The 26,100-nt window shown below is 39.5% G+C and overlaps 3 protein-coding genes across 4 annotated transcripts in view; 2 read left to right on the top strand and 1 right to left on the bottom strand.

Annotated features, from left to right (window-relative positions):
• The window catches only part of LOC123986018 (BTB/POZ domain-containing adapter for CUL3-mediated RhoA degradation protein 2-like), a 12,479-nt gene extending 5,374 nt beyond the window's left edge, over positions 1-7,105 (top strand). Inside the window, exons 3-6 of the mRNA XM_046074068.1 lie at positions 4,626-4,712; positions 4,920-4,972; positions 5,161-5,356; positions 6,336-7,105. Of these exons, the coding sequence (XP_045930024.1) occupies positions 4,626-4,712; positions 4,920-4,972; positions 5,161-5,356; positions 6,336-6,566 (567 nt within the window). The 3' untranslated portion in view covers positions 6,567-7,105. The remainder of the gene's footprint in view (positions 1-4,625; positions 4,713-4,919; positions 4,973-5,160; positions 5,357-6,335) is intronic.
• The window catches only part of tpst1 (tyrosylprotein sulfotransferase 1), a gene marked incomplete at its 3' end in the record, with an annotated part of 837,181 nt that overhangs the window by 692,855 nt on the left and 118,226 nt on the right, over positions 1-26,100 (bottom strand).
• The window catches only part of sgsm2 (small G protein signaling modulator 2), a 108,355-nt gene continuing 97,056 nt past the window's right edge, over positions 14,802-26,100 (top strand). For both annotated transcript variants that reach the window (XM_046074870.1, XM_046074869.1), the window contains exon 1: positions 14,802-14,918. In XM_046074870.1, coding sequence (XP_045930826.1) covers positions 14,859-14,918 — 60 coding nt within the window. In that variant the 5' untranslated portion in view covers positions 14,802-14,858. The remainder of the gene's footprint in view (positions 14,919-26,100) is intronic.

Raw genomic sequence — 26,100 nt, 5'->3', positions numbered from 1 at the left:
CGCCCCTCCTGTGACCCACGGTTTGACTGGATGTGTATTCAGAGCCAGTGAGCAAGGGACTTTCAAAATAATAATGATAAAATAAAAACTGCGGTAACGTGCGATAAAATAATTGTCGGCGTTAATTAATTAATACATTAACGAGATAATAAATCGTTAGCGTGCCCAGCCCTAATAGCAATACAATTTTCCTCAATAACAATATAATAAATGTTCAATATATCGTCAGTAAATGTTTGATTTAATTCATTTGTATCACGAACGAATTAGAACATATTTTTTCCATTAAAATATTTATTTTATCAAGGAAAAGGGACTGAAAAAAGATTATACTTCATTTTATTCAAGCATGTTTTTGAAAAAAAGATGACAGCGTAGTCTGCTGAAGCCTCCCTCCACTGCTTGTTTGGGTGGCTGATTTTTCCCGCCCCTCCTGTGACCCACGGTTTGACTGGGTGTGTATTCAGAGCCAGTGAGCAAGGGACTTTCAAAATAATAATGATAAAATAAAAACTGCGGTAACGTGCGATAAAATAATTGTCGGCGTTAATTAATTAATGCGATAACGCCATAATAACGCGTTAACGTGCCCAGCCCTAGTTATATTATACTAATACACTCATACTAGTTATTCCTCCAGGTTGTGGACAGTGTCTCTGCAGTGGACAGATGTAGATTTAGCTAGAGCCATGAATCCAGTGTGCCAATATGTGCTCCTTCTAACCACCTCCTCCTGAGAGCGACAGACTCCCCTTGTTCTGTTTAACATCGATTTTACTAAAGTTATTTTTATAAATATTGTTCAGTAGGTATGGGGATACCCGGTATCGATACCTGGTTCTAAAAGGACACCGTTCCAAAATTTCCTAAAACCCGAAAATCAATAAGGTCTGAGCTTATCGATACTGCTATCGAGACTATAGGGTCCTATAACACAGTGTCCGCGGGGTCTTAAGGTAATAAATCAATATTGCGAAAATGAAGGCCTTAAAAAATATTAAAGTCTTAATCGCCATTTAACAAGGTATTACATTTTTTAGATATTTTTGTCAATTTGGAAATCCTGTTTCCACAAAGAGCTTGTCTGCTAAAAGTGTTGCTTGAATGTAATTATTTATATTGGAGAGGCAGAGGATAGCAACTATGTGAATCGTCTGTGTAACGTTAGGCGCAGGGATCTACCGTGTGAGCATTTCACTCTCATACGCCCCAAAAAATAGATCCGTGCGAACCGGAAAACTGAATTACGAATATAACCGACCGTATTCTTCCACCACGCTGGACCCCCAATGCTAATCAAAACATAGTCGGACTGAGCTCTGTAGCCGCATGAAACAAGAGCAAGATGCAGCGTCAGCAGGTAAAGCGGTCAGACAGAAGACAACAGGGAAAATATTAGCAGCATTTGGGTTTGGCCAGCGTTAGCTGTCTATTTATCTTTTATTGAAACACGTTGAACTTTTCATAAAGCCCATGTGCTTGTCAATGCCACTTTTCGTGAACAGATCAATCACAGCCTGGATGGAGCGGGACATTTAAAAAAACAAGGTGCACAACAATGTGCAACAGCAAACTTTCCAAATGTTATATTCGTTCTCCGTAAATAGTTTGGATTATTGACAAATTAGCAGCCTACTTAAAGGTAAAGTATTTCTTACACAAAGTTAATGAATACAAAACAACCCCAAAATGAAACAGCTGTAACTGGAATTAATATTATAATAGTGGTAAGCTTTATACTGTACTATTATAATGTAATAATCTACATACGTAACTAATAATAGTAACATAAAATAAATAATAAATTAATATCAAACTAACAGTTTACTATTATATTTACAATATACGTTTAATATAATGTTATAATATTATACTAATACACTCATTTATACTAGTTCCTCCTCCAGGTTGTGGATGGATTCTCTGCAGTGGACAGATATAGATTTTGTCAGAGCCAGGATGCTATTGTGCCAATATGTGCTGCTTCATGCCTCCTGAGAGCAATATGTTCCCCTTGTTCTATTTTACATCTGTTTTACTAAAGTTATTGTTATAAAAATGTACACAAATTAGCATTAGGATGAAAACAGCAGCTGTTGATGGCAAATATCTGTGCTATACTGCTATACTGCCTACACTACTAATGTTACCTATCCCTCAGTTTATTCTCTTCAGCTATGTTCCCTTCTGGCCTATTTGAATTGTTTTATTGATACAGTGGTGGATGAAAGAGTGTATAGTAAACATCAACATCACAAAAAATCCAATTTCAATCCCTGTTATTGATACTTGTGAAAGCCAGTATTTGCTTGTAGCCTTTAGAAACCCTGTACACACATGTGGAGCTAAGGCTGAACGATTTTGAATAAATATCTATTGCGATTATTTTCACGGATATCACAATATGATGTGTGGTTTTGGAGGGAATGATCATATTTACATAATCTTTTTCATAGAAAAACATTTTTTATTATGCAGTGATTTTTGCAAGGATCTGTACCAAACAAAGATGTTTTCTTAAGTCTGTAGAATATGATGTGTAGTTCAGGACATCTCTACGACAATATTTAATTTACAATGGTACAAATGAATTTTGTTTGCTTATTATGGATTTGACAGGATTTAATTCACCAGATTAGCCAAAAAAGACATTCCTTGCTGGTTAATAGCCCTGCTAGCAACATTGATGGTAGTGTTTGATGGATTGCCATATGATATTGGAAAGACATTTATGGTTTCCAGAGGATGAATCCCCTGACTTTTTCTCTAGCACCACCAGCAGATCAACTTTTCCCTTATCCAGTGAAATATTTCACATCTACAAGAGAAATTGGAGCACATTATGGTATGGAGATAGTCATTGTAACTCTGATTCCCTGACTTTTTATTTCACGCCATATTCAGGGACAAATTTAAGTGTGTCCAATACTTTGGTTTATGACCAATTTGCCTTTGTTAGTTATTTTTTTATTTTTTACTGATTGGTTAGGCTTACCACCAGCCTCAGGTGTACTTTGTAGTGCTAACTAGCAAATGTTAGCAAGCTAACCTGCTAAAGTCAGATGGTGACCATACTTGTGAGCAAGGATGTAAAATATATAATATACCGCCAGGGCTAGGCTATATGGCCAAAAATATTATCACAATAAAAAATCAGTCGATATAGATAATTATCACGATAAATGCCAAATCATTATTCGTCATCATTTAGTTTAAAGGCAGATTTTTGCACCGAAATGTGTAAATTGAAGACCCAGATGTTTAATTGTGTTTATGGTCAAAACATGACAAACACTGGATCATTTCACCAATCTGAGGTAGAACATTCAAAACAATTTCAACAAATATGCACAAGTGAAATGAAGTAATTTGTTTTTTTCAGTGCTTTTTCCTCAACAAAATATATTAATAGATGAGAGAATTTTGATTTTTTTGTGATTCAAATAAATTAAGCTGAACATTTATTGACCATTGGTTATATTGTAATATCACAATTATTGTTGTGTTTTATTCTCCAGTCCTATGTACTGTGATAGATGATTTTATCCCCTGCTTGCTATTTACTTTCTGTGGCAATGTCTAAGAATTCCTTCAGTGTACACTTCATGGTACTCAGTACTGTGCCTGACTGTGTGTTTGCTGGAGTAGTGACTTCTGTTAAGCTCTACAACAGAGAAGCTCAGATTTGATTTGCTGTGGACCACAGTGTATATTTATGCCTCTAGGCTATGGCAGCAATACAGTTTACTGCACCATCTGTGCAAGACAAGCGTTAGTGGGTATGCATCATACTGACAGATGTTCTCAGGAATGTCTGCTGGGCTGCCAAGGTTTACACATCTTTTGGTTTCCAGGGGGACAGATTGTGAGGCAGCAAGTCATTGAATTCTAAGATCACTGGCTGTCATTCATTCCGCATCATGTCCAGTAATTTATGAATGAACAGCACACAACCTGCCTCCTGTGAGGTCCGCTACATACTTTGTGTGTGCAGCATGCAGAGCAAAGGACAGTGGAACAGTGTTTCAGATATTCCTGTATCCCGGGGTACATCACAGATTTTTCAGATGCTTTGGTGGCAGAATTACTGGATTTTCTCTGGAAAAAGAAAAGTAACTGTTGCAATAAACACTGTGAAATGGGACTAGGATCAGTTGTGTAATAAAGTCACTGTACATGTATTATACAAACTCAAAAAGTGGATTTAGTGTTATAGTACTCCTTAAGAAGCCCTTGTGTTGTCATGTTGAAGATGTTTTTTGTGTGCATTTATTTGTTTGCTGTGTCATTGTTCACTGAATACACAGTGCATTATGCAGTGTGCAAACCGCACATTTGTCACATAATGAGATGCCTGTCAACCTAACTGTTTTGGAAATGCGTTGCTCAATAAACCAAGCTGTACCAATGGGTGTAATGATGCACACTAGTCAGCTTTGTAGTATTTTTTTTTTTTTTTTTTGCATTTGGCTGGTTTAAACCTACCACACTGATGGGCGCACATTTTTGCATTATAATCAGTTTCTAAAATGTTACATCTGGCCTAAGTATCACTATACTATACTGTATAGATGCTGTAACTGCACAGTACCTCTAACTCCAAGTGTATGTTGGTTTGTGATTGACAGGGAAATAAAGAGCAGCCCCTGTGTGTTATACCTGTGGTCACCTCCAGTAAGGAAGAGGAGAGGCTCATCCAGTCTTCTACCAAGGTAAACCCTGACTATGGCTTTAATTTAATTGGTATTATGAATCTGGAATTATCAAATAAAAAAAATAATTTAGAGTTTTTTTTAACAGAATCTCCCCAAGTTAGGTTCTGCCCCAGGACCTGTAAAACAGCAGTAATGTTCTGCTCTGTCTTCATAGTTGGTACAATTTCAATATTAAAGCAATGAAATGCATTTTCTCTCTGTTAGCCTGTGGTGAAGCTGGTGTACAACAGAAGCAATAACAAGTACTCCTACACCAGGTAAGAACACCTTCCTCCAGAGGTCCTGCTGCTATCAGCACAAAGATAATTGACACAGTTCTTCAAAGTGCTCAGTGAGAGGGGAAAAAGTGATTTGTTGAGCTAATACAGTAATGAGCCACAAGCCACAGAGTGGAGTAGATGATGAAGCACTTCCTCCCCACATCAGTTTGCTTTTGTCTCGACAGTAACTCAGACGACAACCTGTTGAAGAACATAGAGCTGTTCGACAGGCTGTCTCTTAGCTTCAACGGCCGCGTCCTCTTCATCAAAGACGTGATAGGAGACGAAATCTGCTGCTGGTCCTTTTATGGTCAGGGTCGCAAGCTGGCTGAGGTCTGCTGCACCTCCATCGTCTATGCCACAGAGAAGAAGCAGACCAAGGTGAGGACGAGTTAGACTACGTTCAGACAAACTTTAGCCCTGCGTGGGGAAAAAACGCAACCCCCTCATTCAGTTGAATGGAGCCGGTCTGCAATGTCATCCAGCAAGGAGATGCACATTCCTGGTAGATTACTTTGTAATGTGAACGCTGTAAATCTACTGTTATCACAACAAAAAGATAAAATAGTTGCCACAGTGATAACTTTCCAGAGTTGTAAAATCACAAAGTATTACAAACTGTTGTGCAGTGTTTTGGCATCTGATAAGCCTTTAATCGCATGAATCTGTTACCCCAGCCAGACTTCTTGGATCGTATTTCATTGTCTCACTGGTAACTTTGTAACAATGCGCCCTCACCAATGCAGCCCCCTGTGATGTTTTAACGCAGAGCTGTTTTTAGTCTGATTCCTTTATACTGTTTCTGTAAAGGAAAGAAAGAAGTCTACTGAGGGGAGGACTTCTTTAAACTTGGTTTCCTCAGCTAGATTTCTTTGCCATGTATATGGGTAACTGGGTTTGTAATCTGCTTTTTACACTTTGTACCCATGTGCATGAAACTTGAACTTGAACATGCTTTGGAAACAGTGAAAAACAGCCTAAAGCAATTTACCCCTCAAAAAAACACTGAATAGATTTTTTAAATCTGAGCATGAACACCAGGGAGTTTAGACAACACATTCAAAATAACTGAATGCAACCCAAAAGAGCCATACGTTTTTTTTTGTTTTTTTTTGTAAGCTGGATCCTTGGTCGTTTTCAGTCATTAGTACTAAACCCCTCTGACAGTATGGATGTAACTTTTTTGTTTATTGTATTTATGTCCACTAGAAATGGCATTCTGTGCCAACAATTATTTAGCCTGGCCTGCCGGCATGAGTGAAGCATGGAACATACAATTTTGACCTGTAAATAGTCATGCGTGTTCAGTGTATTTATTAACAATATAGAAATAGCTGGTGTCTGTGCCTTCCTACCTCAGGTGGAGTTTCCTGAAGCTCGCATCTATGAGGAAACTCTGAACACCTTGCTTTACGAGACAATGCCACTGCCCGACAACTCCCTGCTGGAGGCCACGCGTCGGAGCTATACTAACTGCGGCTCTCACAGCGAGGAAGAGGAGGGGCCTGGAGGAGCTGAGCTTCGCGAGCGTGTCCGTCGAATACACGTCAAGAGGTACAGCACGTATGACGACCGGCCACTGGGACACTGAGACTGAAACCACAAACCACTGGCCAGATTTCAGTTTTTCACATCATGATGATGATGAACATTCAAATGTGAAATCTGTTGATGCTCATAAGTTTCTCTTTTGGATTGTTTTAGTATCTTACTTTCATTACCACTATCAAAAAAGTCCATATTGTGGCCATGGTCTAATTACATGTGACTTTTTACTCTAGATAGTTGCGGTGTTGTCCGTGCTGTCCATCATAATTTATGAATTACTATCAGAGGAGGCTGAGTAACTACTTTGAATATCTAGAGAACTGTAGGTTTTTTATTAAATGTAGATTAGTAGTGGAGGAAAAATCACTAATAAGCACTACAATCCTAGCACTTAAACTCTGATCCAGCAGGAGAGCATGTTTCATATTTATAAATTGTATTTTTCATATACACACTTGCAGAAGCCTGTTTGCCAAAGATCAACCTGTTTTTCTATAATTAGTATACCTTAGTATGTTGTAATGCAGTTTTCCATAATGCCTTTTTTCCCAGTTGTGAAGATAAAAGTTCTTGTTATTCAACTATTTTTGTCTTTGTTATGTTTTTAGTAGGTAGGCATAATTATAAAATCTACAGTTTGAACTCAGCTGTCAGGAAACAGAATAATACTGCTCTAAATAACATACCGTTAAATATTCTGCTTATTGTTTGCTCACTTCAAAGAACCAGTGATGCCAAAGAGCAACTGATGCCTCATTCTCATAGTGCCTGACTTCTTAAATTGCACTAAAAGCTCCTGGTTGATTGGGTGACACACATGTTAACTGGCTGTAACAGTGAGCGCGGTTTAATTTAACAGGTTTGCAGAAGTATCTGTTTACAGTGGAGCCAAAAAGATTCATAGTGTTTTAATAAAGAAGTCTGATGGTAATGTGCCTTTTTCCATCATGCCATGAGCGCTGGTGATCAGAATTCATGTTGCTGACAGAGGTTTCCACAGCAGCAGGGCACAGTAAGGTTTGTTACCTTGCTGAGTTCGAGGGATGCAGCTGGTTGCCTGCAGCTCTTCATCTAACAGTTCGCTATGGCTGCTCCTGACTCTGCTGTTACACCCTGTAACTGTGGCAGCGCCTCCTATAGGCGACATAGGCAGCCACCTAGGGTTCCATCCTGAGGGGGGTGCCAAAATGTGTGCCCCGGGGGGAAAAAAACAGAAAAATTTATAAGCATAGATGCTTATAGTGGAGTTGAGTGGATGAGCGCAAGACCTTGAAGAAAATGGAAAGGGGGAAAAAGCCGTAATTTAATGTAAAAATACAATATGTTGTGACATGTATAGCCTAATCTAGTCAGTACATTTGCTCTTGTGTCTTCAAAGGGGTTTCTAAAAGCCCCAGATCTCAAAGATAAAGGGCTATTTGTTTTGTTTTTTTATTTGTCTAAATATTACAGGAACAGGTTATATTTATAAGTGATCCACTGACTAACAAATGTCAAGTTTTTAAGTACTGCTTGTTTTGTGGATGCATTTTTGAGGACAATTTCGTAAACGTCTTTAGGATTATAACTATACTAAATACTAACGCTGACAGCCAGCTGACAAAAAGCACATACATCCTCTGTGAGATGCAACTAATAACTAACTAGTTTAAACAAATATTAAGGTAAATAAAACTAAATACCCAAGCATTTTCACTCCACTGTGAATCTTATTAAATGGCTATGTGCTCTGAATACAAATTGAGAATATGAGCTAAACTTTAAGTATAACTTAAAAGTTTAAGTTTAATCAGAAAACCTGAATGAGCTCAGTCTCTCTTCCTTGTCTTTGTCTGAAACTGTCAGCCTGTAGTTTTTTGCTTATGGGAAGAGAGAGGAAAAAATAAGCAACTGCAAAATGGGTCAAATCCCTTTCTCACTATGCTTAACTGGCAGTCAGACAGCTTTTGTCCACTCCTATTGGCCGACTAGAGCCTACTGTGCCGGGCACACCGTGAAAACTACAGGTGATTGTCGCCAAAGAAAATGAAGATCATTTCCATGAGTGGAATAAAAAGATTTCTGTTCTATTCAGTCTGAAATAGAAATTATTCAGTCTAAATAAGATGGTTTTCAGAGCTGAACAATGGACTAAAGCTGACACAATTAAACCATGAATTGACTATTTTAATAATTGTTCAGTTGTGAGGATCAGCTGCTTCTTTTTGTCTTATGTGAAAATTAGATTTTAGACTGTTTAGACAAAACAAGCAATTTGAAGTTGCCCCCTCGTGTCTGTGATCAGCATTTTCTACTAATTCTTTTTTTAATAAATTGTCCACAAAGGTTGGAATTGGTCTTTGGCCCATCTGGCAGTTATAATTAAACCATTCAAACACACACACCCCACATGACGAAACTAATTGTGAAAATAACTGATAATTAAAATGATTGTTACTCAGTAGACTGTAAAATGTGCACAGTAAGGAAGACCTGTGCTATAGAACTTATTCTCTCTGGGATCCTGCAGTCCAAATTACTTATAGACTTAAAAGATGCCACCCTTGGTTCAGTCTTTTAGTTATATACCTTTTGTGCATGTAACAGGTTTGCAAAGTGAAAAAGCCCAAAGTCCAGCCCAAAGGGAGTTCCCATCTCCCACAGAATATTCTGCTCTGAACCGCTTGAAAACAGCTCGTTTGTAGTCCATCCCTGTGATGTCACAGGGATGGAAGTAAAATGTGCCTCATAACCCTCGCCAAGCAACTACTCCAACACACCCTCAAAAACACTGGTGGTTGTTGTTGTTTTTTATTAAACCTGTTCTGGTACAACCCCTAAATAGGATTTTTGAACCTGAAAATGAGCATAATACCAGCTCTTTAAGGGGTGAAGAGACACCTGATATTCAGCAAATTTACATGCTCTTAATTCATTCGGGTATTGTCTGCTTTCTACACAAACCGGGGTCTGTATCATTTACTTTTCATGATAATTGTATTAGACATACACCGATCAGTCAGACCATTATGACCACTGACCGCTGAAGTGAATAACACCTTGTATCTCGTTACCATGGCACCTGTCAATGGGATATTTTGTTCTCAAAGTTGATATGTTAGAAGCAGGACAAAATGGGCAAGCGTAAGGATTTGAACTACTTTGACGAGGGCCATACTGTGATGGCTAGACGTCTGGGTCAGAGCATCCCCAAAACTGTAGCTCTTGTGGGGTGTTCCCGGTCTGCAGTGGTCAGTACCTATCGAAAGTGGTCGAAGCATAGAAAAGCAGTGAACAGTAGGGGTGGGAGAAAAAAACTGATTATTAGATGCATCGTGAAGCGGACGTGGAAGATTCTGAATCCATTAACAAATGTCGAAAATCTATTATCTAAGTGTTAGTTGATAACGTAATGTTCAAGGAACATAAAAGGTGGAACTTTGGGAAGTGCGTTAAGTGCAGTGCTGGGACAGTCTTTGGTGTGCACATAACAGAGACCAGTGTTCGGCCCAATCTCAATGTCCACACTCACAGACTTTGAGTAGCGTTCCCGGTAAATCCGTGAGGGCTTAGGGCTGTCCCACCGTCAAATCGTCAAGTGCGTGAGGGCTCTCTCGCTATCATTTTGAGGCCTTTTTTACACCCTTTCCATAAGTCTGCAGACTTTGCCTGAGGGAACTGCCCATAGTTCATAACTTTGTGACGTGGAACAGGGGGGTTTCAACAGAAAAGTCATGGCAAATCGGCCTTATAAGACAAGAAGAAGTAGTACGGGAAACCAAAGCTGATGTTAAAATTGTTAGAATTTGTTTTTACACTGATTTAAGATGGTAGGCTACGAAGAACACAAAGTCAGAGGAAAGTAATCACATCTTTAGTTTTGACCAAAAATAGTGCATTGATCATTGACAAATGTAGATTTACCTCTTGTCCGCTCTGTAGGGCAAGAGCCTGTAAGACTTAAAAATCAGGCAAAAAATAAATAACAAGTGTGCATGTTTCAGCGTTGTCAAGGTAATGTGATACTGTGGCAAATTGCTGTCCCATTCCTGTTTACAGCATTTGAGCCCTTTCAGCCTCTTGTACTCAATCACTTACCAAGTGACGTCAGTAAAGTCTTTGAGGGTCAGGACTCAGGGTTTAGGGGGGACATTGGAATTGGGCCTTCCCACTGTAGTTCAACTTCCGTCACGTTTGTCTGCGGGCTGCAGCTGGAACCTTGTCCCTGTACTCGACGCATTGCCCCGCTGCTACTAAAATTTCACACGCTTATTAACATGAATGCGCAGCTGATAGGTTTCACTCATGCACTGTGCAAGCACGGTAACACGTTTATGCAGTGGGTAACACTCACTGCTGGGCTGCTCCCTGTGTCTCCTGTGTGTGGTGAATGAGAGAGAGCGAGCTGCAGAAAGTGACTGTGACAGTTAGCGGAGGACACTATTTAAGTTACTTAGTAAGTTATCAGTCTGGCAGTAAATGTACGCACAGGTCACAGTCTGACCGTTATTAAAAGTATGTTGTTTCCCCAACTGCTGGAAAAGTGAAGGTGGTTTGCGCTAGCTAACATCTCCCCTGTACAGCACGTTTTTTGGCTGCTATCTAACATTAGCTAAATTTGGAAAAAGATTAGTGTTAAGTAGTTGCGTGTCATTACAATACCTACCAGGGTTGGGAAGATCAGGTTGCATAGACTAAACTGCTGAGTCTGAAAACTGGTTGATAAATAAAGGACGGTGGTGACCAGGAGGAGCTGAGCCTAGTAAAGTAAATCAGGGATGCAAACTAGTCCTTTTAAGCAATTTAGGAGACGTTTCCTTTGGATTTTAACATGCAAATTAAATTCTTAGTTATTATCCATAAATCACACGCATTACGTATTATAATCGCGTCGCAGCCCTCTGAATCCTTATCGAATCATGAGCTGCAAAGAGATTCCCACCTCTAGTGAACAGGCAACAGGCTAATTGGCAGCAAGGCTCATTGATGCACGTGGGGAGTGAAGGCTGGCTCATGTGGTCTGATCCAACAGATGAACTACTGTAGGTCAAATTGCTGAAAAAAAACAATGCTGGTTCTGATAGAAAGGTGTCAGACACAGAGTATCGCAGTTTGTTGGGACTGTCAGTCAATGTCAATGTTCTGCTGGGAAACCTTGGGTCCTGTCATTCATGTGGAGGTTACTCTAACACGTACCACCAACCTGAGCATTGTTGCAGACCATATGCAGCCTTTCAGCAGGATAATACGCTCTGCCACAAAGCAAAAATGGTTCAGGAATGGTTTGAGGAACAGAATGAGTTCAAGGTGTTGACTTGATCTCCAAATTCCCCAGATCTCAGTCCAATCCAGCATCTGTGGGATTTGCTGGACAAATAAATCTGGATCTGCTGCTAACGTCTTGGTGCCAGATACCAAAGCACACCTTCAGAGGTCTAGTGGAGTCTATGCCTCTACGGGTCAGGGCTGTTTTGGAAGCAAAAAGGGGACCTACATAATATTAGGCAGGTGGTCATTAGGTTATGGCGGATCAGTGTATGTCTGTAGTACAGTTTGTCAACTCTCTGCTCTGAGAATACTTCCACTCACTTATTGGTCCATCTCTGCAGCTCAGAGACACATCAGGAAATATTTGTAGATACAAAACAATGAGATAACTGTGACAGAGCATCACCTCATATGTCATATTAATTACCACATGATCTGTTGATGTTGCAGGTGCTTTGTTTGTAGCAGGTGGCAGCTGTTAGTAAAGCTCAGTGACAACTTGAACCTACAGTGTGGACCTTTTGTCTCCCCCTTCTTAAAGTGAGAGTAAATACGAAACACTGTGGACACTGCTAATGACATACGCTCTTAGATGCTTTGCCATGAGTTGCTGCCCCGTTCAGCTCTGGCAAACCAATCATCACTGGTTGGAATAAAACATGTCACTACTGGTTTGCCAGCGCAGGAACGTCGCCACAGATACCAGATTTAAAAACTCTGGTATAATGCATGTACTGAGAGACTTACCTGGTGGTGACAGGCTTAATCGGCATTGTGTGAAGTGAACTGGTTTGGCGAGGCCTTGAATGTAACGTTCATTTATATGTAACAGTTCTGCACTCAGAATCTGACTGTTGGTACAGGCAACTGATTTCTTAAACAAAACTGCAGCCAGCGCCGGCCTGTGGCACAGGCCACATAGGCGGTCGCTTAGGGCTCAGAATGTCAGGGGGAAGAGAAGGTTTACGACTCCGCACAAATCTGTCGGTCTAATGGTCTAAAGGGGATAGGCTGTATACCAGCGGATCAAGGACGTAATGCACACAGAGTACAAGCCAGGTAGACTTAAAAATAATATGAATTCTTATCAAATGATGTAATTAGTCTCATAATATTGCTTTTTTTTCTGGACTTACCCAGAAAAAATGGGAGATATTCTGAATGAACAGAAAGTTTTTAACATGAGCAGAAAACCTGCTGAAACACAGGAGCTAATAAAGTCCAGGAGTTTACAACTGAATTAAAATGAATTACTTTATCATTGAGGTGAAAAGTTCCCACGTAGGCCTTTTAAAAGAGGTTATTTCCCCAACATGGAGACTCAAAAGAGAAGGCAAGGCCTAGCATGTGTACTGACTCAGCACGGATTTTATTAAATTAGAAAAGTTGATCTTCAGGAGAAAAAATATTTAAAAGCAATATCTGCAGAATGCCTGAAAGCCTTAGTGCATTATATTCTATTAAATTTTAATATTTTGAATTGCCACATACTGCCTGAATATTGTGTTTCGCTTTATATAGATGAAGATTAACCATGAATTGGCGCAAATATTCACCAGAATGAAGGAAATTGTCTTTAATGCTCAAAATGTTCTGGGGAAGACCACCAGACCCTCCTCTTTATTTGTCCCCTCCACCGTTTAAACTAAACCTATGCTTTTCCATTTCAGGAAAATTACACCATAAATTTACTACTATGCAAGGAAATAGTATCTGGGTTGACACACAGTTTATGTGGGGAAAGATTCCCAGATCCCAGGTTAGGTTTGGTCTCCCAGTTTAGCTATGGTGTGGAGGTTGACAAGGCTATGTGCAGGCGGATCACACTTCTTCATCATGGACGATGATTATTGACTTCTCTGTTTATGCTAAAATTGTGAGTTTGGATGCTTAATTTGTTGAACAATTCCTGAGGATTGAGAAGTGATGACCCCAACCACTGTGGTGGACTTTATTGGATTGGGTTTGTGCAAGGGGGGTATCTTGCCTAGGGCTCCAACACTAACAGGGCCAGCCCTGAATGCAGGTGTAACTTTAATCTCTGCCTAACCAGAACCACTCATGTAGGTTCTGTTGTGGGAAGATAAAGATGATATCATATTCTTGCTATGTTTTCTGTGGCACATCACATTTACATTGACAGTGATCTGGCAACATGCAAACAAGGTCACAACTTACATCACATCTTAATTTTGGAAAGTCCTAACTGGTGCATCGAAGCGTGCGATGTCCCTTTTCCAACTGAGCCCTGGACTTTGTGACAGAGGAGGTTATTCTGTGTCAAGTTTTCCTGACGTCATTTATTTTGCAGCAGGCCAAACTGGCACCAGCATTGAGAATAGTCAACTTGTGCTTCAGAAAACACTATTTTTAGAATCCTTTAGGATCAGCTGCACTCTGTGTGTGTGTGTGTGTGTGTGTGTGTGTGTGTGTGTCGGTGCTTTTGGGCCATGCTTGTGAATGGAGTCATTAAAAAGGCAGCATTTTAATGAGCTCATTAACTGCATTACATGTTTCCTCCGCTGGAGTCCCATATCTAGGCACCGAGGAGCCGTCTGCTCGAGATAGGCCTATGCACCTGAGTGAATTATTACAACCAACAAGCAACGGCAGACCGTTAAGAACGCAAACCTCTCCGAACCATTTGCCAGCATTTCACACCTTTTCACAAGAGAGCAGCTCCCCTGCTGTAACTCTTTCCTGCCCAGGAGAGAGGAAGAAAGAAAAAGAGATGCTAAAAATAACTGCGAGGCTCTACAGGTTGGTGTGTTGGATGCTGAGAGGCTGCAGGCGGCAGGTTGGGGCGGGGATAGATCCTGGGAGGTTCTATGAGCGCCAGTGATTTTTGTCCCCCCCTCCCCACCCACCCACCCACCCACCCTTTTCCTCCATTGATCAGTATAGTGGAGAAGGCGGATCCTCTGACGTCACCGGCAGGCTGCTCGGCTGCGTCAGAGTCCAGCTGAGCGAAGGAAGAAGGAAACGGGGAATAAAAAGCAGACAGGTTCTGCAAGGCCGGGGAGAGCGGACGGACAGTGGCAGAGACAGACCTGTGTCGTGCACACCGCGGACGGACAGACGGACAGACATGGAGGGCTCCACGGAGGAGGACTACAAAGAGAAATTATTATGGAACGTCAAACGGGAGGTAGGCGCTGTAGTTTGGCGGCATCTCGAGCTTCACGTTTACATATTTACTTTATGATTTTATGTCATTATGTCACTTCAAAATCACGGCAGGAGGCTGGTAAATGTTGCATTAATATTTCGACTGATATGTATTCAGTTTGATAATGCAAGTTTACCAAACTGCTGAATAAATGAACGTAGCTGAACTGTACCTGCTTTCAGTTTTTGTGACGTTAACATTTTATATTTCCTTTGTCCATACTTGAAATGTTCATTATCAATCATTTCCCTATTTGGTTCTGGTAAAAAAAAATAAAATTACTACTGGAATATTTCTGCAATATTGTATGAACTTAAATACTATGTGTGGTCTGTAAAATGTAAATGTCTTCTAATGAGTATAAATTGAGTGTAAGGTATTTTAATCTGCAATGGTATTGCTATAATACCTTTATAATAATCCTATAATACAAAAGTTTAAATAGACCACATCTGACCTAAAATTAATTTTCTCTTAGGTATGCGTTCTGTGATATTTTCATAATATCCAATCAGATTTATTATAAAACTACAATTCTTCATAAGCTTCCATTAATAAGCCAGCCCTGCAGGCAGAAAGCCTCTGTCTGAAGTGTCATAGCGAGGCATCTCTTCCTTACAGGTTGTATTGCCGTCTTTCTCTACCAGCAACCAACAGTGCTACAGCCTTTTTGTTCCCGGTGATGAATGTCTCACATCTCTCCAGTGAGGAATAAATCATTACTCTCTTAACCTCTCTACCCACTCCCGTTGTAATCCTCACGCAGCCTTCACCGAAAGTCACAACTAGAAAGATTTCCCCGCACTGAAACGTCAGAAAGGCAGCTGAATGGGGTAAGGTGTGGCTCGCTGCCTATACCTCAGTCTGACTGGTTGTAAATGTGAGCGTGTAGTTTCCTTCATTATAATGGAGAGGAAAGGTCAAGCTGAAAATATCGAGCAAAAAATCTATCTGACTGTCAAACAGAAAAAAAAAATTCAGGTATCTGCAAGTAGACAAAATAGACAAAAATATATACAAACGCTTAAATGTGCACTTTAAGGTAACACCATTGCTATTGTAATTACTGCTACAAAGATGGTTTTAGAAAGTAGAACTCACTATGTGGTCTATATGTCTTCCTCTTGGCATTTTAAATCATTTTACTGTTTTTCACGGCTGCACCTGTGGTTTGATCTTTGGAGTATGTTGCTTTGAAAATTCACACAGGTGAACATTGGTCCTATTGTATAGCTGACTAATGAGATGTGAGCAGTCATCCGTCACTTTCCTGTTATCAGAACAACAACGCCCCCTTTGGAGTGGAAAATACTAGTGGCACCATGCCTAAAAGCGGCTGTGTCGCATTTTGTACATCAAACAATAAAAAATTTAAATACCCATTTCACGATTTTGGTTACTTCCCCAAGGAGTGGAGCACAATAAATGATAAAGTCTGTAGCTTCAGGCCATCACCAGAGAAGATGAAAATGGTTATCTGTGGGACCTGGCCAGTCAATCTTCTGTGGCAAACACTTCATCACAGGTTAGTTAATGATGTAATTGAGTAGATCATATGTTTGTGCCTATAGATAGTTATTACTGTGAAAAAATATGACCCTACCATAAAACACTTGCTGCCGCTCAAAAGACTGCTGGGAGCAGAGGGTATTTTAACGTTAATAATTTAGATAAATTCAGCTAACCTAGCTTCTAATAATGAGCCTTGTAACCAGCATAAATTAACAAAGGAAATGGACACAGCGGTTCTGCTTTGCCACAGAGCTGCAATTAGTTTACAGCAACATTACATTGGACAGACTACCAAAATAAATAAATACATTACCTGGATATATAAAAAGGTAGTTGTGTGTGTCAGGGTCATCCACTTTGATGGAGGCAAACTAAAAAAACACTCAACAAGCCATATTTATGCATTTTTTTCCTATTTAATAACGCATATCATTAATTGGCAACAACATAAAATGTAATTGTTTGCCTGACTGAACGTAGGACTTGGGCTCCTAATAGCTGAAAATGCAATGCGGTTTTCTTATTATATGCTATTAAATTGGCATAAAATAGAAAATCTCAGAATTTGCATGTACTGCCAGTCAAATTAGAGGGGAAGCCTTCACCCTAGAAGGGGCGGGGCATGATGTAGGGGTCAAGTATGATGATGTGCTGCTCTCATCTGTGCTGCTCATCGGCAGGCAAACTATTAGCAGTGAATTAGTTTTTATTGTTTATCAAACAAATGTGTAGTCAACCCCACTTAAATTAAGTCAGTGACAAGTCTCAAAGTCCAGAAAAAGGGGGTAGAGTATGAGTCGAGGCTAAGAGTGAAAACACAGATCAGAGCCTATTCAATGTTCTTCATGCTGTTGTTGGTTGGTATTGAGAAGCAACTGTGATATCATTTAAATCGCTTAGTACGTTACTTTGGATTTAGAAAAGGAAACACTAAAGGTTGCCTACATGTTGCATTATTTTCCAAGTCTGTGTCAATACAGCCATGCCACTGAGACAACTCCAGGTCAAAACATCAACAAGACAGAGTAAAGTCTGTGTCAAAACACCCATGAGACACAGACAAGTTCCTGTCAAATTACCCGCAAGACTGAGGCAAGTCCGAGTTAACGCACCCCTGACGCTGAGTCAAGGCCAAGTCAAAACACCCACGAGACTGAGACAAGTCTGCATAATACAAAAAAAGTGTCTTGATGAGAGAGACTGGAATATTGCTGGAACAGAACAGGCATTATACTGGAGGTATTTATGGCCTCAGAGCTGTGCAGCAGTTGTCAGTCCCCAAATGTCTAATTTCTCATCACCTAACTGTCTGCAGGAAGTAAAATTTCATGTTCAGAGCCAGCACTACATTCATTTACAAAAACTGCACTGTACTTCACTGTGAGGATTCTGTTTGAATATCTAGGCCAGTAGTGAGAGTGATGCTTTTCTGTCCTCCAGCCTTCCCACAGTCACCCACCGATTCATAAATAATTGAATCATCACAACATCTGTAAGGCTGAAAATAGTTATCAGGATGTCTGCAGGCGGCGGGGATCTGTGTCTCCTAGACACAGACCATCAGGGAAATAAAGAGCAACGTTGCATTCTTCGGTCACTGGGCCATTTGAAGCTGTGTGCTGACGTTCCAAGCTTCATCTTCAACCGCACTTCTGTTCATTGTGACTTTAGCAAAGTAGCATAAATTTGATGCATGTTTCCTGGTTGTTGCCATTTAAAGAAAACTACTTTGTGTTTCAGCAGAAGGTTTTGTAAGGTCTCCACAGCGTTGTATTTGACTTTTAAATTATTGACGTCGCATGGATCTCATTACTTGTTGGTTGTCATGTGTAATATAATTTAGCAATTAGCTTCACATGGTTTTTATCTGTCTATTGTTCCAAAGCTTTAGATATCATCACTTGCTACTATATAGAATAGGCCTACACTGTGTATTTCTAACTTGGTCTTTATCCAAGTAGATGTTGTGATACCTTGCCATAATTCTATTCAGAATGGTTGAAGCTCAGATTGCAAGACACTGAAATATGACAGTACATCAGATAAGCAATGTAGCTAACTTGGTTTTAGACTGAGATCAAGTTATTGGAGGAAGCAAAGGAATTACTGTAGCTTCAGAACCATATTGATCATATTATGATGTCCAAAAATGCAACATTCTGCCCACTTTGTTCAGATAGCAGATAGTTATTGTGCTCTCTGTGTGTATCCAGTATAAAAATCAATAGTGTGATTAAGCCACAGTTCATCCATGAGATGATAAGTCAGTGCCTTCTGACATTTTAAAGCATGGCAAACTGGAGTGAGATCACTGGCTCCTGGTTTAAAGCTCCCTGTCACTTTAAGCAAAACTCAGCTATCTCAGTATTGCCTGGCAACTGAAAGCTTTAGCAGCTTCCCAAGAAGTTAAATTTCATCACTTGGCAATTAATTTCACAGCACTGATATCCCTGTCAGGTAGTCTCTTGTACTGCATCAAAAAGTGCATTTCTGTATTCACCTGTTACCATCAGGATCCTTTATTTTTGTGATACAAAGAGAGGTGCTCTGTTCAGAAGATGGTTAAAGCAACAATCCAGCCAAAGATGAAAGATTTATGTTAGTATTTACTATTAAGCACAAGAAGTGTACCTTCTGCCCTCAAGACTGTCGGTGTTTTATTGGAAAAACATGCAACAGCATCCGATTCCCACGTATTGAGAATTTATTATTATAATATATTATTATTACATTATTATTATTTATTAGTATTCTCGGGCCCAGTTAGTTTCTTCTGTTGTACTCATACCTCTTTTATCCTGTCTTTTATTCAAAGTTTATTTAACAATGTGAATCCCGGTGCCTCAGTCATTTTGTCTTTTATGCACCACAAGTGAGTTGTCAGTCATTGGAAAGAGGGTGTAAAAGAAAGCAGAAGTACTGTTTTTGTGAGGAGTATGAGGTGTCAAATGTCTTAACGCTCCATGACAAATGTGATGATGACAGATGATTGAGAGAGTGCAGGGACCACTGTGATCCTGGTGTCAGGGCTACAGTCTGTAAAACTGACAGGATGGAATTGAAATGACAGCCTGGAAATCACTGTCCTATTGATTTAGAATAGTGGTAGAGACAAAGGTGGAAGCAAATAAGTTAATATATATATAGAGATATAGATATAGAGATATATATATGATGAAAAGCATGATGTGACGATCTAGTGAAAGTTGCATTTACTGCCTTTTTCCACAGGATCATCCTGTCTTTTAAAGGCATTTTGCTCACTATGCTGATAAAGATGAATGAGGGCTTCTGCAAATGCTGTATTTACTGTATACATCCACATACATTCAGAACGTTGCATCAAAGTGACTGTGGATACCGTCTGTTCTCCAGAGGTACTATAAATGCAGATCTGGCAGGCGCCCTATGTAAAAGCACATTTCAGAGTTTGTTTTTGATCCTCAGCAGTCATGCTGAATTGTGAAAAGGAATGGAAAGATGATTGTTGTTGGTATGGTAGTGGCTGTCATGCTAACATGTTCACAATGACAATTTTAACATGCACATGTTTAACAGTTTTTGCCGTGTTCACCAGTTTAGTTTAGCCTGCCCGGTTCGTGTGCAAACATTTTCCAATGGGCAGCTGAGGCTGGTGGGAATATCATGGGTATCTGATGAACTGAAATTTTGACCTGATGATGGCGCTACATGAAAAGTCAGAGGATGCGATTACAGTCGACCCCATGGGGAACATGAATGTCTGTACCACATGGAACAGCAATCCATCTGGTGAATAATGAGGCGTTTCACTGGAGAAGTGAAAATTTTGACCTGATGGTGGCGCTAGATGAAACATCAGGGGATCAGCAAACTCATTAGAAGTCATGCTCTGGGGATTCTGAATGTCTGTGCAACATTTCATGGCCATCTGTTTAGTAGTTGTCCAGATGTTTCAGTCTGAACCAAAGAGCTGGGCCAGTCGACTGACTGATCAATATAACCATCCCAAGCTGCTTACCATGCTAGCTAAGTTGCTATGGCTAAAAACATTTGAGGATCACAAAACCTATTCTGTATGACACCCTAGCCCATTAAAGGGTTTGTCTCTATTAAATGATGTCATTCCATGAGTTTGGAATTAAAAGGTTCTCTCCGCCCTCATTAACCACCATAATTTAGCACTTGATTTTCATTTTAAATAATTAATTTAATTATTTTTAGAAAATGTCATGGTTCCAACTGAGTGTTATAAAGTATTTCTCATATCTGGAAGGCTGCTTCAGCTGTTGCTGTTTTCTTATTGGAAAGTTAATTAAACAACTACAAAGAGAAGCAAACAATTACAAAGAGACACAGAAAGACTACAAATGACCCAGCTGCTTGGTTTGTAGTCGTTTTGTGTCTCTTTCACTTTCTGTATATTGTGTTAATAATGCATATTTAATTCTGTTCTACCCATATTCTTTGGCTGTGAGATATTGTCAAAAATGTGTAGCCTTAATTTTTATTGAAGGAGTTTTGATTTAAAATGAACTTATGTCTGCGCATATTTTTCTTCCATTTTACAGCTGGTCTGAGAGATAGAAAGATAGACTTGAAGATCAGAAAATCTATCCTGGCCCAGTCAACATTAATTGGTCTGACCAGGGTGTTGGAATCTGGCGCCATTGGCTTCCATTTTTCTAATACCATTTTCTTTGTTTACCACAGTGAGCTGTCTTGGTTGCCTTATTGCACCTTGCAGCTGAACAGCATTAAGTTGCCTCTTCCCTGAAGAAATATTTTATCATTATGCAGCAGAGAGTAACTTCTCCCTGAGACTGGCACCTCCTCCAGGACGGAATCATTTCTTCCTGCCACAATCTTGTTTTATGACTGCTGCTCCAGGACCCAGCTTTTGTACTCTGGGGTTAAATGTTAATTTGCACTCTATTTTCTTGACAGGAAAAGTGGGGAAATTGATTCGACACAGGATATGGCACTTTTGCACAATCTATAAATGTTCAAGGTTTTTTTTTTTTGGTGTGAAAGCTGCAGCAGGCCAACAAGCGCGTACAAGACAGATTCGTCCTCCGGAATCTGTTGTCCCCACAGCACCATCGCAGCCCTCCTCCTCATCCATCAACCCTACTAGGGCATGAATAATTACCTCATTAATGACTGGATCTCTGCTGTGGTCTCACAATAGTTGATTAGGATGGAACCATATTATATTGCAGCTCCTCAGACTAAGGGGAAGGGAAGGCACCTCAGCACACAGAGACAGGAACACAATATCCTAAAGAAAATACAAACAATGCAATGTTCTGTCATTTTAACAATATATTTTTCCACCTACATTGTGATTGTTATGAGCGATGATACTATAATTAAAGGACCATACCAGGGGTTTTGTATCTTTGAGCCCATTTACAATATTTAGTGGTCGTCTTAGAGCCTTAGAGGCATGTGTTCACTCGCATTGATTTTACTTGGTAGAATATTACATTACAAGTCGCGGACACGGTGGATATTTTACAAGCAAGGACCAGGTAAAGCAACAGTGAACACAGAGTGCAGAGGTTGGTTTCGATCGTTTGATCGGCTATGTCATCATAGTTAGTACGTACATACATTCAAAGATGTTGCCATATGTTAAACAATTAATTAATAATCAGCAGATTCATCGAGTGTGAAAATAATTATTACATGTGAAAATAATTATTACATGCAACCCTACTATTGATCATATCTACATAACGTCACAGATAATCATTTCGCAAACCAAGCTGCTGAATTATCACTGTTTCAATGTATGTTTTCTACCATTTCAGGCAGCCATTGTTTTTGCCATTTTCATTGTATGCAATTTTATTTACCACAAACAGGCTACCAAATATAGTCTTTTTTTTTTCTTGCTCAGATTAAATCACTCACATCAGGCAAGTGGTGTGTGCGTGCCCAATTTTCTGTTCAGATTGTATTCGTCAATAATCCTAAATTGTGAGTACTGGCCTAGACAAGCAGCAAATGGTCTGAAACAGACTGTTGCACATTTCCTGTATTTCCCATATTTGCAGTTATCTCTCCTGTTCATGTAAAACTTATTAGCATCAGGAAAATGGTGCTCCTTTCTGACCACAAGGAACACACTGTTGATGTTCTGTTGTTTGTCCCAGTCATGAACATGAGATGAAGGGAAAAGCAAATGTATCCTTATGTAACTGACAGTTGGCTAATGAGCTCGTCCATCTCTTCTCCCAGAAACCATTAGCTTCAGGATTCTCAGAAGTGTTTCAAAGTTAGTCAGCTCCACTCAGCCGTTTGACATATACCAACTATATCTTGTTATTTTAGTGTCATCCCTGGAGCTAGACGCTTGGTTTGCCGCAGGATAAATTGTTAATGAAAGTCCTCTTTTAGTAAAGGTAAATAAATGCAAGTGTGTGTGTATGTGTGTGGCTGCCACCATGTTGTTTTCCCCCGCCTGAATTGAAGTGCATGTCATTGTGAAGAACTAAAACCAACTAATTATCTGTGAAAAAAACTTTCTAGTGTCCACAGCTCCCAAAATGAATAGTAAACACACATCTGAATACATTGGTATAGTAGTAGGTTGGAGTTTTAGCTGTCTTCTAGATGCTGAAATAATCCTACCAGTGCAGCAAAAGATTTTGGTTTTGGTTAAATATTGAAAAAGACATGTACAAAATGTCCATGACATTTTTTGATTTTAACCAAGTTCTAAACACAACAACAACAATATTAATCATACAAAATAAAGACAGAGATACATTTTTATTTATCAATATAAACATTTTCCAACTTTGCAGATACATTTATTCAAAACACTTCTGTATTATGTTGATATTAAATGTAATCTGGGTGACTTAATATTTCTTTCAAAATGTTTTGCTGTAACAAATTTAATAATGTAAGAGACAGAATTTCTCTTTTACTCGGGAGAGCTTAGTGAGACAAATAAAATGAAAGTCATTACAGACAACGGTAGCTAAAATCTTTGTTTTTTAATCGATCTTCAACTGCACCTAGCCCAAACAGCCATTTATGCTTAAGCCTAACTATCTCTAGGCTAATGCTGTCACAACCATATTCCCTAAACTTAATATGCTCTGAAACTGTGGGACTTTGATTCTGTCCACAGAGGTATACCTCTTAAGAATGTTTAAATAATTAAAACTACTGAATTATGGCTTGTACCCAACACATCCAATTAAATATGTAGTACATGATTTTAAGTATATGCTTTCATGGTACAGCCCGCTGATAAACACATATTGTAATACAAATTCATATATATATATATATATATATATATATATATGAATATAATTACACATATACACCAAATCACATACAGTATATACCAAAAATACCAAACTTTAAACCCAATGTAATTCTTGACAGCCACCACTAATTAAACTGGTTCATTCCCAAACACAATCAATTCAATCTCACAGTCATTCACACCCAGATGAAGGTATCGACCCCTCTCACCGACCGCTGTGCATCACTTTGCTCTGATTCACTGGGTATAGCTATAGCTGTAGATAAATATATGGATCTATTTGCACATCTCTGCAGAAGATGTGGTCAATCAAAGGCTCTGTATGCCAGCATTAACACACGGAACATCAGACTTATGTCTTTGTGTCGCTAATTTGCATCATACCTACATCATACCTGAATTTATATCTTTTCTATGTTCTATAGACAAATGAACAATCTCCACTTAATTTAGCATCAGCTTGAAAGCAAATGAAAACAAAAATAATAAATTTTCATATATATATAACAACAGTTTAAGTGGTAGTGGTACATCAATGAAAATGAATAATATTACTGATAATGATAGTGATAGCATAGCAATAGTAATGAGAATACTAATATGATTAATAATAATAATTGTAGCAACTGGTGCTGCGCAGGAACACAGGGGCAGCAAGAAGCCTGAAACCACAGATCCAGACTCCACAGCTCTGGAGCCAGAAACACCTGCAGAAAGTGAGGAGGGGAGAGGAGAGGGAGGAGAAAGCACAAGACTATGTGAGAGGGAAGAAGTCGAGTTAGTAACGTGCATTAATGGGATAAAGTTGCATACATATAGAGAAGGAAAGAGGAGCTCAGTGCATCATGGGAAGTCCCCCGGCAGTCTAGGCCTATAGCAGCATAACTAAGGGATGGTTCAGGACTCACCTGAGCCAGCCCTAACTATAAGCTTTATCAAAGAGGAAAGTCTTAAGCCTACTCTTAAATGTGGAGATGGTGTCTGCCTCCTGAACCCAAACTGGAACCTGGTTCCACAGGAGAGGAGCTTGATAGCTGAACGCTCTGGCTCCTAGTCTACTTTTGGAGACTCTAGGAACCACAAGTAACCCTGCATTCTGGGAGCGCAGTGCTCTGGTGGGGTAGTAAGGTACTATGAGCTCTTTAAGATAATAACTTATTTAATAGGGGACAATTCACAATAAATGTATTGCAACAGTAGGATATTAAAATACTATAATACTAATGGTCAATTCACAATGCATGCAATGTTGCAATACATTTATTGTGAATTGTCCCCATCAATAATTGCTAATACATTTGAATATTTCTATATACATTTTTGTATGATACATCAAATACAGTGATATTGATTATATTTTCATATTGAATTGTTAAAATTGTATTCATCCTTCACGTGGGGCTGGCTGGAGTGTCCCAGGTCAATGGCAAGGGAAGGCTTGGTAGATGTGGTTTGGCCTCTTGACATTTTTGCAATGTTAATTGACATAAAAAAGTTATGTTGTTGATTTCCTGGCAAGACTAAGAAGAGCAAGATAGAGAGTGCAAACGAGACGGAGGGACTAGGGAGTTAGCAAGAGAAACAACTTATATACTTATATATACTTATATAACTTATATAAATGAAGTGCTTCATTCAGTTCCGTGTAGTGAGGTATGGAGATTCTAAATTTGTGTAAAAGAGAGCACAGATCGGTTCTTGGTGTCAGCACATACAGTGAGGAAAATAAGTATTTGATCACTGCTATTTTGCAAGTTCTCCCACTTTGAAATCATGGAGGGGTCTGAAATTGTCATCGTAGGTGCATGTCCACTGTGAGAGACATAATCTAAAATAAAAAATCCTGAAATCACAATGTATGATTTTTTAACTATTTCTTTGTATGATACAGCTGCAAATAAGTATTTGAACACCTGTCTATCAGCTAGAATTCTGACTCTCAAAGACCTGTTAGTCTGCCTTCAAAATGTCCACCTCCACTCCATTTATTATCCTAAATTAGATGCACCTGTTTGAGGTCGTTAGCTGCATAAAGACACCTGTCCACCCCATACAATCAGTAAGAATCCAACTACTAACATGGCCAAGACCAAAGAGCTGTCCAAAGACCCTAGAGACAACATGTTACACCTCCACAAGGCTGGAAAGGGCTACGGGGAAATTGCCAAGCAGCTTGGTGAAAAAAGGTCCACTGTTGGAGCAATCATTAGAAAATGGAAGAAGCTAAACATGACTGTCAGTCTCCCTCGGACTGGGGCTCCATGCAAGATCTCACCTCGTGGGGTCTCAATGATCCTAAGAAAGGTGAGAAATCAGCCCAGAACTACACGGGAGGAGCTGGTCAATGACCTGAAAAGAGCTGGGACCACCGTTTCCAAG

The sequence above is a fragment of the Micropterus dolomieu genome, linkage group LG17, assembly GCF_021292245.1.
Source record: "Micropterus dolomieu isolate WLL.071019.BEF.003 ecotype Adirondacks linkage group LG17, ASM2129224v1, whole genome shotgun sequence".
Classification (NCBI taxonomy): domain Eukaryota; kingdom Metazoa; phylum Chordata; class Actinopteri; order Centrarchiformes; family Centrarchidae; genus Micropterus; species Micropterus dolomieu.
The sequence above is the reverse complement of the archived record's forward strand: the minus strand, read 5'-3'. Positions and strand labels throughout refer to the sequence as shown.